This window comes from Mirounga leonina, unplaced genomic scaffold (genome assembly GCF_011800145.1).
Source record: "Mirounga leonina isolate KUSES-001 unplaced genomic scaffold, KU_Mleo_1.0 Mir_195, whole genome shotgun sequence".
Lineage (NCBI taxonomy): Eukaryota > Metazoa > Chordata > Mammalia > Carnivora > Phocidae > Mirounga > Mirounga leonina.
Window position 1 is genome coordinate 7,893,622 of NW_023270490.1, and position 18,143 is coordinate 7,911,764.

At 50.9% G+C, this 18,143-nt stretch overlaps 1 protein-coding gene across 2 annotated transcripts; it reads left to right on the forward strand.

Annotated features, from left to right (window-relative positions):
- The first annotated feature begins 8,343 nt into the window (after positions 1–8,343).
- Positions 8,344–16,502, forward strand: CUNH20orf85 (chromosome unknown C20orf85 homolog). Of its 2 annotated transcripts, XM_035025672.1 has the most exons (4): positions 8,344–8,411; positions 10,334–10,415; positions 11,866–11,967; positions 15,884–16,502. In XM_035025672.1, exons 1-4 carry the CDS (start codon positions 8,344–8,346, stop codon positions 16,043–16,045), a joined length of 414 nt encoding a protein of 137 aa, XP_034881563.1. In that variant the 3' UTR covers positions 16,046–16,502. The 2 variants fall into 2 exon arrangements, 1 of the variants encoding a protein (XP_034881563.1); XR_004682997.1 differs by lacking the exons at positions 8,344–8,411; positions 10,334–10,415; positions 11,866–11,967 and adding an exon at positions 12,047–12,114 and having other exon boundaries at positions 15,884–16,119.
- Positions 16,503–18,143: the final 1,641 nt, after the last annotated feature.

Genomic DNA, 18,143 nt, shown 5'->3' on the forward strand with positions numbered 1-18,143 from the left:
CTGAGATGAGCCAGCCGGGAGTTGCACAAAGCCAAGGGGTGGAGGACACCAGTCCTGAGGAACTTCTGGATACAGCCTTACCTGAAGCCTTAGAATTTTCCACAAACAGGAGCTACACATCTCCCTTTTGTTATTCACGCTGATTTGAGGGGTATATCTAACACTTTCAAGGAAGAGTCCTGGCTAATTTCTTCCATACGCCACCATATCTCCTTCTCTCCACCCCAGATGCCACTCCTCTGGGCCCAGGCCCTGTTACTACCTGTCCAGGTATCATTAACAGCTCCTCAGCTGGTCCCCTGGACTCCAGTCCCTCCATGGTCCATTCTCCAGGCTAGAGCAACCTAAACAAAATGGGCCTGGTAACCCCTTCCCTCCAAACTTTCAAAGGCTCCCCAGTGAGGGCAAAGTGCAAGCTGACCACAGGGCATTTGGGGGTCTTCTGGTTGTCAGCAGGACATTGGGGGTCTCCAGCAGCGGGCTTCCCAATCTCCTTGGAAGTTCCAAGCTCCCTCCCATCCAGGAGGACCAGCAGCTCCCCGGCGAGTCTGGGAGACCCCATATCTTGGAGCCAGGACCTCATCTCCACAGCATCAGCGGCTGGCAGGTGTTTTCTGAACACAGCCTCGGCTCTCCCTCTCCTTCCCCCAGTCACGAGAAAGAAAATGAAGGACAGTGTGGTTGACCACAGACAGCGGTCCCCTCAGCAGAGTCCTGACAGTGCCCCCAGTCCCTGTCCACCACCCCCTCTCAAGTCAGTCCGACAACTGGGCAGACAGTCCGGAGCTGAGAGCCACCGCAATCCTCACTGGTTCTGAGAGACCCCAGCCCAGACGTGGCTCCTCGGTCATCGCAGCACTTGCAAATCTCTGAAATAACACATTCCCCACTTAGCCTTCTGCATTTTGTAGAGCCCCCAAGATTTCATTTAAAATCCATTTGATATGAAGTCATCTGAAAGTGAACAATAGGAGCCTCAAAGAGATGTCTCCCCAGACACCGATTCGAGGACGCTGAAGGAGATGAATCCACAAAATCAATTTGCCTCTTAGATCAAATATGCGGAGTCCCAGCCAGTCCTCTCTCCACGTCCATGACAGGGAGAGGCCTCTGCCTGACACAGAGATGGGGACCACGTTTCTTAGCCCCCCGTGGTGCCGTGTCATGCCCCAGGTGAGGCGTCCAGCCGCAGGATGGCTGGAACAGCCTTCCTTCCATCAAACAGGCTTCTGTAAAGAGCCTACTGCGCACACGACACTGACCGCTGGCTGGGTCTGGAGCACAGAATGACACTTAGTCCCTAGACCACCCACACCTGGAGCCCCGCACGCAGTAGGTCCTTCACAGATACCCAACAGATACCCACTCAAGCTTGGGGGTGTGTGTGGTGGGGTCAGCATACTGCTGCCTATTTTCCATCTCAGAGGCCTACCTGGACATTCCAGGTGATCCTTCTCCTTGCTATTTGCCTCGTTGATGACTAAGTGCATCTGCATCTTGGCTTTCTAGCTCTAAAGCTGTGTGACCATGGACAAGTGCCTTGACTTCTCTGATTCTGTGTCTACCTCTACAGAATAAGAATGTTCATCACTCCCACATCATGGGGCTGCTGGGAGGCTGAAAGGCAGCCATGCTTGGGAAGTACTTACTACATAAGTGCTAAATAAGCTTCAACTCTTCTTTGTCATCGTCATCATGAAAGGGACAGCTAAGCGGTACACACTTCAGGAGGCCCTACTCCCAGCCCAGCAGAGAAAGTAAACTCTCGAAAGGAATAGCCACAGAGCCCCTCTGGGTGCTAACTGGAGTCATGGGGAGACACGAGGGTGTCCCCAGAGCTCCAAGATTAACATGCTGGTCCCTGAGCCACCCCTGCAGGCCCTCCGTGCTGCTTCCTTATCCCTCTAGAAGTGACTCTGTCTCCCAGCCACGGGGGACTGGGCGTGTGCCTCACCCACAGGGCGTCCCTAGGACCTAACACAGGCCCTGGCACTCAGCAAGGGCTTGCTACACCAGACCCAGCCCTCGAAGCACCTGGGGCCACCAGGGGCTGGGGTGGTATAATTAAGCAAAAGAAGACGGAGAACATGTGACTGGACGGGTGTTAGGATACTCAGTTGGTTAGCCACACGACTTTCCCCAGGGCAGAAGAGTTCGATGAGGTTCTGGAGTGAAACGGTCTGAAATGTGTTTTGCTGTAAGTGATAGAAACCCATCACAACTAAAATTGAAGTGGGCTTTAATTGGTTCAAGTAACTGGGAAACCCAGGGGCAGAGCTGGCCTCAGGGAGCGGCAGACATTCAAACGGTCACCAGATTTTCTCTCCCTCTCCTCCCCTCCCCTCCCCTCTCCACTCTCTGCACACGGGCCTCAGACCTCCCTGTGGCATTTAGACTTCTTCCATCCATACAGCCTGGTAAACAGCATGAGTAGGGGTGGGAAGAGAGGGGATCAGCCATAGGCAGCTCTAAGCTTTCCGTATCCTAGCCCAGGCACAAAAAGAGACTTTTGTCATCCCAGCCTGGTGTCTGTTCATAAACTCCCAGGGAAAGACTCTGATTGGCCCTGCTCCAGTCACATGTCCTCCTGTCTGGCCAGGAAAATGCCACCTGCTGATCAGCAGACCGAGCCAGGTTGGAGGACAGTATAATTAGCTGCTATCCCAGAATCACTCCAAGCATGGAGGGGGATAGTCTGCAAAAGATTCCAGGACACAGCCTTCCTCCTCTCTCTTGTGAGGTCTCAGCCTTGAACCAACCCTAAAAAGCAGCAAAGAGAACATCAGAGAATATTGTCTGGGGGACTGTGGGGACCCAGGGGGTCCAACACCATGCCCAAGGCCACAAAGCCTGTGGGTTGGACTGGACAGAGCTACCCAAATGCACTAAGCACCTCCCACTGAACTTGGAAGAAAGTCTAAATTCCCCACGCCCACCTGCAAGGCCTGCTGGAGGGCCCAGCCCCCACGGGCGTCCTGTGCTGTTTCCAGGGATGGCCTCCACGCATCACTTGTGTCCCTGCTCAAATGCCACCTTCCCAGGCGATCCTACTGAGAAAACTCCCTCATCCCACACCACCCCTTATATGTTTAACACGCGTCCCCATCAGAGAGTCTCCTGGTTTATTTGCTTACGGAACTGGAAGCTTCCTGAGGCTGGAACCAGTCCCGTCTTGCCCCTGATGGGTCCCCAGTGCCTGGCACAGTGCCCAGCACATAGAAGAGACTCAGTAACTGTGTTGGTTGAATGAATGAGTAAATGCATGGCCATTCAAAACTGTAGACTGCCTTAGGCCTCAGCCAATGGAGAATGGAGAAGTCTGCCAAGTGCCCCCAGGTAAGTAAACAGACGACCGCCATAACCTTACGGAACAGAACATTGAAGCCATCGCCTGCCTCCCCTCCCCAACCAAAGGTCCGGTTTTCCTTCAAAACCTTCCACCCAGCCCTCTGTTGGCAGAACCCAGGGCAGTGGGTCCTCCCCGGACAGCAAAGCCCTCTCCGCGTTGCTGCACCAGCAGGATGAAATGTCTCTGGGAGAGCAGGTCACAGGTGACGACCCCACATGAGTTCAGTCGGGTACCTACCTGGGACTTAAAGCCACCGGGGAGACACCTGAGTTCTCCGAGCATACGCACAGCTAAGCAGATTCCTCCTGGAGCACGGAGCCCTCACGGCAGGGGCACCGTGGGAAAGCCCGCGGACACCCTCCCTCTCGATTCTGCAGCCGCCCAAGGAGGGCTCCTGGGCACTTGACCGCCTTAAATTGCAAAGACAGCGTGCGTTCGCCACACCTGGAAATCGAAGCTGGTTCTTTTCCCTGGCATTCAAACGGACTTTTCACACAGGGCTTGGGCTTTTCTCTCAGCCTGAGTTGGCACAAGAGAAGCTGGAAAGGGAGGGGCAGGACAGAGGGAAAGAGGGGAACAAAATGCACCCTCAACCTGGGGGCGGGGAGCTTGATAATCAGGCCCAGTGGAGAACAAGCTGATCGGGAGGTTGGGGCGCCGTGGGAGGGATTCAGCTTTGTTCTTCCTCAATAAGCCCCATGGAATGATGTTAATTGTTACTTTAGGTGTGTGGGGTGTAGACGATTTGTAAGGTAGGAGAAGAGTCCTTTGGCTGTGACCAGAGCTAGCATAATGGGGCTGTAAAGACTAGAACTCTTGAGTTTCTTAAACTCCGTGAAGCCATCAAATACCTTCCCTGCAAATTGGCACTTGCAGCTCAAGCCTTCACGTCTTTGTTGTGCAGTAGGGGTAATAATCACCCGCACTGCAAGAAAGGCACGCCGGCTGGCGGGGACGTTGGCTGCACAAAGCATTCTTTGGTTAAAAAAAAAAAAATCATGCAATAAAAAAGAAAACTGTTTAAGCTTAAAAAGTAAAAAGAAGCAGTTGGCTCCAGTTGTTGAAATGTTTTATAAAGCAACAGCAAGATTAAAAAAAATAAAAAATAAACTGTCCCAGAATGCTGAGAGAGGGCCAAAAATATTAATATGCAGGAACACGGCAAACCTTCCGCAAGCTGCAAATATTTCCTTCGTCCCCCACGTCCAATCAGGAAGGATGGCTGTCCCTTTTCTCTCTCCGCTCTTCCTGTGTGAAATCTATGCTGAATAACACGTTTTCTGGAAGAATAAAACTCAAGTAGTAGGCGGAGAAAATCATGTCCGTCAGAGGTCCGTGAATGTCTTGTTTCAAATATCATAGGGAGGAGGCTTCCACCCCCAGAACCAGGAGAAGAGAGGAAGGATATCCATGAAACAAATTAAAACCCCACCACGGGAAATAAAAAATAAACAGGATTTCCTACATGCAAATGTACTCATTTGCTGAATATGGTATGCATACGAGCGAAGAAATTCACTGAGGGAAGGATGGTCAGATATGATGCAGGACGCCCAGCAAGATTTAATTTCAGAGAAACAACACGTAATTTGTTGGCCTAAGTACGGGCTGGTGTAAGTGTGCTTGGGGACGTTCAGATTTCGCCGGACATCCTGTATTGGCTGAACCTGGCAATCCTACTGACCTGGTGGGCCATGCTGGTGGCCGTGCTGATTGAAGACTGATCGTTCGCACCCTGATAGGACAGGGAGCCCGGGCTCTGGCTGAAGTGAGTCCCGCGCCCATGGCTCAGGAAGGTTGTTCGGGAGGCCCAGGCGGGGGGCCGCTCAGGACCTCACACCATCTGGGCCCTCCGTCAGCTTCAGCTGCCTGAAAGCAGTTTCAGGTGGAGGCACAGCAGGGCCAGAAACTTCCTCGCAAGACCACTCCTCACCTCGGAAAAGCCAGAGCTGGGCTTCTTCCCGACTATTATTTGCTGCTTAGATTGGACACTTGCGGCCAAGCCCAGCCACCTGAAAATCATCCAGAGAGAGAAGGGCGTCGTGACGGGTCCAAAGAGAGCGGAGGACCAGGGCATGTGGACGCCCCATCCTCCTGCAGGCCCTGCCCCTGGGGAGGAAGGACTGCCCCCCCAAACCCAGTGTTCATGCTCAGACGGGAGGCTTTCAAGTTTGCTTCAAATCCTCTCTCACCCACCAAGTGTTGGAGCCAGTTTTCCCTTCCGCAAAACGGCCACGAAGGAATCCCTCTTCCAAGAAATTAGAGAATGTCGGCAGGCACCCAGCCAGGGCCCGGCGAAGGCCGGTGCCATGATGGTTCTGAGGCCTCAGGATGGCCCAGGGAGCCACCCCAGGTGAGTGCTCTCTTGCCTCTCGGGAAAGAAGGAATCCTGCCGTCCAGGCCAGGCCAGCAGCGATCCACAGCCTCTCCTTCAAAACTGACATCCTCAAGGAGCAAACCCCAGTTCCGCTCGAAGCCCCATTTCCATCTCCCCACACCGTCCCCCAAACCTTCTGTGTCTCGAGCTGAGACAGCCGACAGCCTACCCCTCGGGCGACACTCTCCATTGCTGGTGAGCGCCAACAGCTCCGACACCCCGTGGAGCTTTTTATGTTTGCTCCCCCCCCCCACCTCCCCAGCCTCCTAAGATCCCCACAAGTTCATTTGACAGATGAGGACACCGGCTCAGAGAGGTTAGCCAACTTGCCCAAGGTCCCCGAGATGGGACACAGCAGAGCAAGGCTTGAGGCTACATCCAGTCCCAAAGCTTGTGCTTTCAACCTCAAGACTCTCACAGTTTCTCATCCTGCCCCCCCCCCCCCCCCCCCCCCCCCGGTGCCCCCTGTAGGTATCTCTGAGGAGAGTGGGCAGGACCAGAGAACTCTCCCTCATCCTTCCAAGCCCAAGTCACTCCTCACCCGCTCTGTGCCTCCCTGCCTCCGCCAGGGGCATGCTCTCCATCTCCGCATCCTACTCTTACTCCATCTACCGCTACAAAATGAGGCCCTATCACCTCGTCCACATCCATGTCCCTACTCCACGGACTGCCCAGAAGGCATCGTGCTTGCTTTTCCATTTCTGTACCCATCCCACTTTCCAGGGGCACCTCCAGCTGCAGCGGCCTCCTTAGTGTTCTCTGGACACCCCAGGCCCGTTCCAGCTCAGGATCTGAACTTCCCTCCTCCCTGGAACCTTGCAGGCCCCCCTCCCTCATCCAAGCTGTGCTCAAATGACCCATCCCTGGAGAGGTCTTTCCAGACCACCCACTCACACTAGTTCCTTCCATGCCGTTCAACCTTGAGCCTCCTTCCTGGTGTCACCTGCTTTGTGGCATGTATCTCTCCCTGGCATGAGCATGTGTGTGCATTTGTTCACTTGCTTCCTTGTCTATCTTCCCTCCAGACACGCCGCCCCTCCCCCAGGGCGGGGGCAATGACTTAGCCGGTATCCCTCCTTCCTGGATCCCCAGGCACATCAGGGGTGCTCAGCAAACATTTATGGAATGAATGAACCCTCAGTGCTCAGCATATATAGACAGTCAGTAAATGAATTTATTCTTAATTAATCATTTTAACAGAATCATCTTGGAAGATTCCCAAGGGGGAAGCAGTCTTTGCCCCTCCTGCATGAGGGACCCTCCTCTCCCCGGCCATCCACTATTCACATTTCTTTCCAGGTCACTGACCCACTGTTGGGAGAATGGCAACCTCACAGAAAAGGCCAGAAAGAAAACCCTGGACCCACCTGGACACCTGTCCATCCTGTCCCAAACTGGCCATCCCACCAGCTTGCTCAGCCATGGGCATAGTGTGTTCTGTATTCATGAATCAACCTGTCCGCTCTCCTTCCAGCCCCTGCCTGTCCCCTCACTATTTTGGCTGAGTGGACAAAAGTGACCACCCCAATTTGGGGCCTTTACCCAGCACCTCCAACAGCCAAGAGAAGCATCACATGCCTTGGGTGTGGGGAGCATTGTTATAAGAAAATACAGCCTCCAAATAGCCCCATAAAGGCCCAAATCTGTTGACAAGGGAGGAAGGAGGTCAGGGAAAGGGAGGTAGGGAGACATGCCAGGGAGAATCACGGACACCTGTGCCCTCTCCGAGTGGCCTTGGTCATTATCTGGGAGATGACCCATTGGTCAGCAGAAGCATGCTGCCTCCCCTCACTCAGTCCCAGGAGGCTCTGCACACATGCGGATCTCATGGCTGCTCAGGCAGAAAAATGTCCCCCTGCCCCGTGCTGTCCATCCACTCAGTCAGTAGACCCATTTTCCAGTTCCAGGCCTAGGACAATGTGCAATGGTGGAAGCCTTTGGGTCAATAAGTCAGTCAACAAACGACTGAGCGCCCCAGTTTTGAGGGGTCGGTGTTGATGGGCAGAAAGGAGTGTGTGGCTGTGGGGTCTGCAGGCCATCTTATCGGTGAGTTTCACTGGGGGATTGTTCTAAAGAGTGAATGCCAACAGACAGGCATGCATGTGTTCTCCCAAAGCCACGGACAGGAATACTCAGAGCAGCACCGCGGTGGCCAAAATCTCGGGCCCCAAACCGGCGGCGGCAGGATGGAATCCTCCTCGGGAGTGGAGACGAACGGTGATTATTTCCTAATCCAGGCGGTGGCCGCAGGGGTGTGTTCTCTGTGACAGAACTCATGAAGCTTGGTACACCTCGGATGGTACACGTGTCCGTTTGCACACTTGTCTCACATGTAGGCCTAAATTTTAAAGGGACCGGGGTGTTAGGCGTTGAGGTTTCCCCGGGGTCTCCCGCACAGGAGGGGGGCTACTGCCTCGGGGGCCAGGCAGGTGGGCAGGGAGGAGGGCGAGGGGGCTCGGAGGCGGGCAGCAGGCGCACGGACGCCGCCCCACCTGGCGCCAGGTGCAGCGAGGCCTCCGCCTCCGCGTCCCGCGTTGCTGGGCAACCGGTCTCCCTGGCGACGCGAGACGCTGAGCCCGGGGCTGGTGCGGGCGGGCGCCCCTGAGACCTGAGCCCCATGGCGCAGAAACCTCTCAGCACCGCTGCGGCCGAGCGCATGAACCTCGTGGCCCAGGACGAGATCTGGTAATGCCCAGGATCCGGTCCCCCATGGGCTGGGCCCCTCCCACCTCAAGTGCACGCACCTGGCGGCCTCCGTTTCCCCTCCAAGTCCTGCAGGTGGTCGACCTCTGCGCGCGAGGACCGTGCGCTGGAGGTGGTCGGGGCAATGAGCTCAACCAGAAAGCCTTTCTTCCTTTTCTCTCAGGCACACCACTGAAGATGAAAGATATTACATCTGGCTTTACAACCATCTGCAGAGCTTTGCTTGTTGAGAGCCAACATGTTATTTTTAAGATTTACCGAAATGTATAAAAAGGAAAACAAAAATCTTAATATTTGTTCAATTTGAACGAGAGATAAATATGCTCTTTACATGCTCTCTTGAGTCTCCTGCTTTTTTAAATAGTAAGAAATTTTAACTTAAATCCTTTTTCTAAAAGATTTATGAAAAAATCCGTTTTCTAAAAGATTTATGTTGAGCAGACATTTGTAATGGATGTTTTTATTTGGCATTCTATTGAATTGCTAAATACACCATCTCTTTGAGGTTTTAACCAATATGGGAAGTTACTAATTTAGATGCAAGTAAGTAAAGTTTAGTAACAATAAAGCATAACTGCTTACCTCTTAAACTGAGTTATCCTATTTGCCATCTCTCAGATTTTTGCCATTTCCTTGTAAAACCTGTGTTAATCTCTTCATATTTTTCTTTAAACTGGCTTTGTTTCACTCAGATTTATTTTTATAGGAAACTTTATATCACTCTTGTCAATGGAAAGCCAGTATCATTTGGCATAAAATACACAACTATTAATTTTTGTAATCTTTGTCTTTATCTAAGTACCTCCTACTTGGCTCCTACAAAATCACCATAGCAGGTATGTTCTGCCCATTTAAAATGCCCCTTCCTCCCTTCTTCACCAGATGACTCCTATGCATCCTTCAAGACCCAATCATATGGCCCCTCCTATCTGAAGAGAGCTGGTTCAACCCTTAGACTGTTCTTCTGTCCCATGTCCAAAGTGGCTATTGAGCCCTTAAAATATGACTGGTCCAAATTGGAATGAGCTGTAAATGTGAAATACATACAAGATTTCAAAGATTTCACACCCCCAAAAAGTAATATTAAAAATTAACTTCACCTGCTTACTTTCACTTTTTTTTTTTTTAGTGTGGCCGCTAGAAAATTGTTAATTATGTACGTGGCTCATATTTGAGGCTCACATTACATCTCCATTAGACTAGACTCTGCTTTAGATGCTCAGTGCCCAGGGCAAAAAGCTTGTTCAGGGGGGCCTCCAAAACTGTTGAGACACTGGGGGATGGGGGTGGGGGGCAGATATTGATTCCAAAATAGGAAGAGAAACTTGAAAATCAAAATGAACGAATGTTGAATTAGATGTTTGCAAAATGTGGCACACCAGCTCTCAACTAGTAGGTCATTGTATATAAATGATATTTAATGTGGAGCAAAAGCAGGGCCAGGATTAGGGCGGGATAGTGGAGCCCCTGGTGGGCAATATTTAAGGAAGGCTCCTTCTCAAGTTCATGCAAGTGAAGGCTCTGCACTTGCAGGAACCTGAAAGGAAGCAGCCCCTTAAATTTTGTGCCCCAGAAGCCTCACTCTCCCCACCTCACTCACCATACCAAAATGAGGAATCTCATCCCTAGATGGCCCCTCAGGCAGAGCCGGCCTCCAGTCCTGTCTTCTCCCCAATGTGCCACCCAACCAGGACCTCTGGTTCTTTCGACACCTGCCTCCCTCACGGTCCCCAGCGACAGGGACTCTAGCTTATTCTGTCACCCAGCTCCCTTCCTGGCACGGAGTCATCATTCAGTCAATGTGCATTAAAAAAATGTAAAATGTTCCCCAGTGGATCCTTTTAGGGTTTGCTACTTTCACCTTTTTCAAATACCGTCCAGCACTTAGGAACTTTCTTTTTCAGGAAATACCGCCTAAAGGCTGAAACTGAAGCACGGCAAAACTGGGCCCAGAACTGGGGATTTTTAACAACCCCTCTCGAGGAGGTAAGTATAAATTTGATGAGCCCAGAAGTGATAGAATTGATTATTTCAAGGAGTAAACGAGAAGGAAGCATACACTCCACAAGAATAAAGTTCGTGTTGCATACGAAGACCGCTAACTCTGAAACCTTTCTTTCATGAATTTGTTGAGCACCTACTATGTGCCAGGTATCCTCCAGGTGCTGCATCTGAACCAGCTCATTTAATCCGCACAAGGACCCTTGCGCAGAGGAGGGTGCTGTTTTATGCCCATTTTGTAAATTAGGAAATTGAGCTCAGAGAATTGCGAAGTCATACAGCTAACAAAAGGAGGCACCAAGGAGAGAAGCTGGTCTGTCTGATTCCAGAGCCTCTTGGCCTCAGACTGCCCATCTGTAAAAGGGATGAGAGTCCTCAGCTGCCTCCCTGGGCGATGGGGAAGTCCAGATGGGATGAGAAGTAGAAGCCAGGTGGATATACGAGGGATTACTGGGAAGATACTCTCGGTATTTTCCTAAGCCAGCTAGGTAACAAGAACAGGGAAAAGGTGTAATCAATAGGGAGTGGTAGGGATGTCCGCAGAAACCCCCGGCCCCATGCAGGGGGAGCCCCCCTTAGCCCAGCCGAGGGCTGAGCTTGCAGAGAGGATAACTCCATATTCCCATTGTTCAAGAGAGTCCAGAAATGCACATGTTTAAATGAGATCTGAGTCTAGAAGAGTGGCTCAGATGTATAAAACACCGTACAGATACCAAATGCCTATATGGGCTTCAGTGGGATGGTGGCCAGCAGACTACAGCCTTTCAAACCACCTCCAGGACAGGACACCCAGAAGCCACATTTCTTTGGGGGATGCAGAACCACGTGAGAATCCCATAATTCAAAACATTCATGATTCAAGGCAGTGTAACCCCATTTGTAATTCACCCCATCCCGCTAGCTTTGAAATTATGCCATTCTTAATGAGTTTTTTTAATACTTACAGAGTTATACAACTTGAAATGTTATGCATAAAATGAGTCCTTATTAATATAAAATGCATAAAAAGTCTATATTAATATTCCTTATATGTAATTAAATTGTAATTTCAAAGAGTTCGAAATTGTTTTAAAAATTAAAAGGGGAGTGGGGGCTCTCCTCTAATATTTTAAAGATTGGCCCTGAAACCTCGTTGGCAATTATTTATTTGAGTCTGTAACCTGTGAAGTTTTCTCAAATTATGACTCGGGAGTATAAATTAGCAGGTTGCCAAAGGTGGTAGGGGACACGGCGGTTGATCGCTGTATCCAGAGGCTGAGCGGCCCGAAGAGCCAGTCCCCGAACGGCCCCTAACTGTGTAATTGCACCACGCTCCCGAACGTTTCTCAGCGCGGCTTTGGTCTTCTGCAAAATGCGGCGTCCTGGGGGGACAATGCAGAGAAGGCTCCCACTAACCTCAGTCTGACGCTTCCCATCTCTGGGGATTATGTTGCAGTTGCTCAAGGGTGAAGAAAAACCCCCCACCCCAAAGCCCAAAATCGAGCTTCCCGAGCAGTTCCGCATCCGGCCCGTGACCCCAGTGGAGAAATACATCAAGGTTTGCAAAGTCATTTCGAATACTTGTTTTCCTAAGTAAGAAATAAGTGTGTTCACTCCAGGAGCACAAAGCCAACCACCAAAGGTAAGAACATAGTGGCAGCCGGCAGCTGGGAGGCCAGTTTCCACACCCTTCCTGAGCCCACAGGTAAGGAGCACATCAGGTTACTGGTCTCGACACAGGCAGGAGCCACAGCGTTCGGCCCCGCAGAAGCAGAGGGAAGCCAGGAGAATGAAGGGGTTGGTCCAGTCATTCAGCAGATATTTACAGGGACTGGGCGGGTAAAGGCCCAGGCTCTGGAGTCAGACCATTGAGACCCAAATCCTGCTCGACTGCTCACCTTCTGTGTGGTCTTGCACATGACTCGATCGCTCCATGTCTCCTTTTCCCCTGTATGGTGGCGGCTCACGAAAGCACCTACGTCAGCGAGTGGCGTCAGGGTTCCGTGGGATAATGCCTGTGAAGGATCTGGAATGTTACCTGGCACTTTTAGAGAGCTCTAGGGACGGCTAGCTGTAAGTAGGCACCAGGTGCTGGGTTGGGTAAACAGTGGCAAACAAGAAGAGGAGACTCCAGCCCACAAGTCTGGTTTGGGGGGTGGGGAATTAGGGGGAGGCCACCGTGAAACAAGAAATTCAACAAAATTGGGGGTGTTTTTTTTAAGATTTTATTTATTTATTTTAGAGAGAGAGCACGTGTGTGTGCACGAGAGAGAGAGAGAGCACGAGTGGGGGAGTCAGAGGGAGAGGGAGAAGTAGACTCCCCGCTCAGCAGAGAGCCCAACATGGGACTTGATCCCAGGACCCCAGGATCATGACCTGAGCCAAAAGCAGATGCTTCACCAACTGAGCCACCCAGGTGCCCCCCAACAAAATTGCTATTTGCTATGCTAGATGCCATGGAGAAAAGAGACAGGTGAGGTTTTGGAGGGTAACAGGGGATGGGGGATCCAGCCCTGGAAAGGCTTTCCAGCCAAAGGGAGGAGCATGTACAAAGGCCCTGAGGCAGAACAATTTTGGTATATTTCAGGAACAACAAGGGATGCCGTGAGGCTGGAATTTAGTGAGCTGGGGGTGGGTCAGAGTAGGAAGGGAAGTGAGGTGGATGGAGAAGTGGGCACGCCAGATCCCACTGGACCTCAGGGGCCAGAGGAAGGAGTTGAGCCCAGTCTGCAATGGGAAACAGAGCGGTGGCATGGTGAGGACTGCCTTTTTGAAAGATCCTTGTGGTTGCGGAGTGAGCGACGGGCAATCCCAGAGGGGAGAAGACTTAGATGGTCTTTCCACCTGAGACCAGTCAGCCGTGGACATGGGTCAGATGCCTCTAGAACCTGCCGAGCTGGGTATATCCCCAGGCCTCCCTTCATGGGTCCATCATTTTGGTCCTGGATTTTGCCCTCTGCCAGGCTACGGAGAAAGCAGCTCTGTGTCCTGATGCAAGAAGGGATGTAAACTCACACGGAAGGCAGCCAGGGGTGGGAGGAGTCAGGCTCTATGAATTTTCTTTTCCTGATGCTCTCGGGGTCAGACAGAGCAGCAGGTACAAGGTGAGTGCTCAGTGGGTGAGTGCTCAGTGGTGAGTGCTCAGCGGGTGTGCGTCTGATGGCTGAATGAATGAATACACTCCAGTGAGATATGTTGAAGTGTTTTCCCCCTGATTATCCAGCAATATAGATTCACTGATATTTTAGGAATACAACAAAATAATAAAATAAGGAGCACCTGGGTGGCTCAGTCGGTTAAGTGTCTGCCTTCAGCTCAGGTCATGATCCCAGGGCCCTGGGATCGAGCCCCACATCAGGCTTCCTGCTCGGCGGGGAACCTGCTTCTCCCTCTCCCTCTGCTGCTCCCCCTGCTTGTGCTCTCTTGCTCTCTCTGTCAAATAAATAAATAAAATATTTAAAAATAATAATAATAATAATAAATTAAAATATCCATATATACCCTGACCGTGGTTAGCATTTTGGGGAGCTCCTTCTGGATGTTTCGCTATGCCTCCACCACCCCCCAAAAATTGCTAGTTCTTCTTATTGTGTCTTGGCTGCTCGCCATACTCAGTACTTTACATGGTCCTCTTATTTTCACCACAACCCTAGAAGGTAGGCATAATCACCGCCAAACCCATTTCATCCTTGGGGAAACTGAAGCAGAGGGCCTGGGGGGACAAGGACCTTGATCCAGGTGAGAAAAGCACTTGGCCCATTTCCTTCTGAACGTCCTTCCTTGCTGAAGAAACGGTCCCCTTCTTCCTCCTTCCCATCCCTTCTTTGGGTGGCTAGAACCTTTTAAAATCTATTTATTTTTAACAGGTGTCCTATACCCCAAAATGCATGCCCTGAAAAGCTTCTTTCCTCTTCTGACTCTCAGTTTCCCAGGCACCCTTCCAGAGACCAGATAGGCACATGCAAGCACGTTGTGTGGATCTTTAGTCTTTTTTCCCTTGTTGCACTAATTATGCCATATTTTATCTATTTTATGCACCTTTTTTTCTCTTAGCGGTTTATGTTCAACATGTCCCGTCTCAGAACATACAGGCCAGCCTCACCGTGTTAGACTGTCGTGTAGTATTCTCTTGTAGTCCATCGTGCGCCACTGAGCGAGTCCCCTGCAGGTGACCTGCAGGCTGTGTCCAGTGATTTGCTATTACCCCAGGGCTGCAGTGAACCCCCACACCAACACTGGTGTGCATGCGCACAGATATGAGAATGTCTTAGGACAAGTGCCTAGGAGTACATTTCAGGTCAAAGGATGTTTGCATTTTCATTTTTGGTAGATAATTTCTCTGGTCACCCTTCACAGACAATGAACCCACTTGTTCTCCTGCAATGCCCTTGTTAACGGCGGTGTTTTCATCTCTCTGCCAACCTGGTGGATGAAAGGTGGCATTCCAGGGTGGTTTTCGATTGCATCTTCCTTACAAGTTGGAGGTGGACTTGAAAGCTAGTCTGTGTGTCCCAAGGGCCCGTCTGGACAGGCAAGGAAGAGCAGGCCCCTCCAGCGTCCGTTAATGACCTTCCCTGAATGTGGCCTCTCAGGAGATTAATTTTAGCACTTCATCGAGAACATACATTTGGGGGCCTTGTGCGCAGGGGCAGCCAGCCCGCCAGGACCACCCTCACCCCTCCCCCCGCCACCACCACCACCTCCTCGAGCACAGATCCCTTGAGCTGAGCACCGAACGCATAACCCCACGCATCTGAAACCGCTCTGTCTCAGTTCTCCTGTTAGAACAAATATTCCTCATGTTGTCGTCATTCAAATCACCCTGTAAAAGCAGAACAGAACATCATTTCAAATGGAAGGGGAGAAACAGCCTAAACATTTGCCCTCATTTTCCAAATATTTCAAGTCTGTCCAAGGAATTGACAAATGAAACTGTGTTTTTTTCATCTCAGACAGAACCTCATTTCCCTTTGGTTTTTAATTAAATTCCATTGCTTTTCATTCCCATGGTCCCCACAGTCTGGGGTGTGCGTGGGTGTGTATACACACACATATCATAAAGCCTTCCCATCAAAACCGGCAGATTTATAAGTGCCAGGATACCATCTGACAATATTGTTCTATATTTTATAAAGAGTGGTGTGAACTGTAGTATTTGATATTTCTACACCTTACTCTTTTTTCCCTTTTTGCTCTTTTGTCAAATGAAAATTATTTTACTGAAGGTTGTGAATTAACGTGTTAAGCATGACCAGATAAAGAAACACATTCGGTGTTCATGACTTTTGCAGGGAGAAGTGAGTCTCAGGGTCCAGGCGATTGGAGTGTGGTTACCTTGGGCGCACCTTGATCAGGGATATTTTCTTTCCTGTCTTTTCCCCATCAGGTCTCCCATGCCGATCCTGATGCCTCCATGGACAAGCCTCATGTCACTGTGGCCCCAGGTGGCTAAACCCCATGCCTTTCCATTCCAGATCCTTCCATCCCCCCCAATCCCGAAGACGACCCAGGGCTTCATCGGCTGGAGATCCGGGGTGCCTGGCCTGAACAAGTGTCTGGAGCACGATTATGAGATCAGAAGCTGCAAGGGGGCATATGCCAAAGAGCTAGGCTGGCCGAAGCAAGGCATCCACTGAGTCCAGACAGACTGCAGGCCCTGGGCAAGAGCGGGTTGACCCGACCACCAGGCACCCAGTGTCCATGCCCAGGAAGGGGGGCACTCCCCCAGCAGATGGGGTTCCCCTCCACATTTGCTCAGTGGATGTTGCAAAGAACATGAAATAGCCCTTTGACTTTTTCAGTTCATCAGCCCTCCCTTCCAGAACATTCTCATCACACACTCATTCTTGGTTAATGTAATGAATAAGGCAAAATAGATGCTCTGATTTTTTTTTTTTTTATACTTTGGGAATTCTAAGTATGGCTTTTTAAAAAACAACGTGATTTTATTTTAAAAACAAAATTTTGTCTAGGTCTTTAATATTGCTTTCGATCCTGTACCTCTCACCACCTGTTTATGAGATTATAGACCAGGAGTCTCTGCACCCAGACATTCCTGGGCCTGCTTTTCAGGAGGAACAGAGCACTTCAAGGATGCCTCAATTCTCCTTTCCCAGGATATTTGCAGTAAGTCAATAGCTTTAAAGGCAGAAATGAGCCCAAGATTTGCCACTGAGTATGGATTTCCAGGAGAGGATGGGTCTCCCAGGCTCTGTTAAAACCTGCCCCCCCCCCCTTACCTGCCCTGTCGCAGCACAGATGGCCGCCAAGCTGGGCCATTTTCCTTCCGCCGTAGACATTTGACACTAACCCTGAGGTTTTGTTCCAGGTCCTACAAATGAGGGACAGACAAGAGGGTGGAAACTGGAGCATCCACTGGAGAGAGTGCCAGGGGGGAAAGCCCGCATGCCCATAGGCCCCTCCATCCAGACTAAGGAGCAAGAAAGCAGAGAGTTTGCTAGAAGCTGTGAAAGCTGGTTTGTGTAGGTTTCTCAGTAGCAGAGCTCGATGTCTTCTTCAGACCCACGGGCTGGGTTCCTTCCTGTGTTTGCTTGACTGGGGCCCAGGGGGACTTCTGTAGGGTGCAATCCACCCACAAAGCCCATCCACCCAAACTTTTCCTATTCACCTTCCTATCCAGGTGTGGATAGATGTGCTTTACAATCCAAGAATCCCTCATCTAGAACCTTCCCCCAACCCTGAGCACTGCCCTCTCTAGCAGGCTTCTACATGGATTCCATGATGTTGAGGGCACAAGATACCAGGGGGACAGAAATCCTACTGAATCTGGGCTATCCCCTGCAAGAGGGGCTCAGAGCCTCTAAATCCTAGAAGCCCCCTGCAGAAGAGCCCCTCGTGTTCAGAGATGTTATTCTCTGTAAAGTCTGCAGAACGTGATTTGAGTGAGCAGCCTTCTTACTGCACCGTGCTGGCTGCAGATGCCTTCAAAGCAGGCTACTCAGGTACGAAGAACGGAGCCACGTAGCAAAACTTACGCCCGGCCACCTAGTTGGCTCTCTGTTCCCCCACAGCCCTCCTCCAACCCAGGTTTCCCCTGGAAGAGCCAGAACACAAGAGAAGCAGCCACCTCAGGAAGCCTTGTTAGTCCCTCTGAGCAGGGCGCCCACACTAAGCACCTGCCACAGGGGCCACCACGGCCACCAAGAAATCCTACAGTCATCATGGCTCAGATCCCACCTGCCACCTACAGACCACACATTTGAAGGAGAAATGTCACAGCTCTTTAGTTTCTGAGAAAAAGAGAAGCAAGGTATTAGGGGTTGAATTGTGTCCCCCCCCCCGCCCCAGAAAAGATATGTCGAGTCCTAACTTCCTGTACCTGTGAATGTGACCCAAAATAGAAATAGGGTCATTGCAGATGTAATAAGTTGAATTGAAATGCGGTCATCCTGGAGGAGGGTGGGCCCTTAATCCAATATGATTGGTGGCCTTATAGGAAGAGGAGACGGATGACCATGTGAAGAACAAACACACAGGGAAAGAGGCCACCAGGTAACAGGGACAGAAACTGGAGTAACGTGTCTACAAACCAAGAAGGGCAAGGATTGCTGGCAAACCACGAGAAGCCAGGAAGAGGCAAAGAAGAGTTCTATCCTACGTGTGTCAGAGGGAGCACAGCCCTGCTGACACCGTGACTGTGGACTTCCAGACTCTTCTGTTCCTCTAAGGTACCCGGTTGGGTCCTTTGGTGTGCAGGCCAGGAGATGAGAACAG

Bases quoted from the DNA above. Each gene is read 5' to 3' on its own strand.
- CUNH20orf85 (XM_035025672.1), top strand. From the start codon at position 8,344: ATGGCGCAGAAACCTCTCAGCACCGCTGCGGCCGAGCGCATGAACCTC. The intron at 8,412-10,333 runs GTAATGCCCAGG...TTTCTTTTTCAG, and splicing joins GTGGCCCAGGACGAGATCTG to GAAATACCGCCTAAAGGCTG. The intron at 10,416-11,865 runs GTAAGTATAAAT...ATTATGTTGCAG, and splicing joins TAACAACCCCTCTCGAGGAG to TTGCTCAAGGGTGAAGAAAA.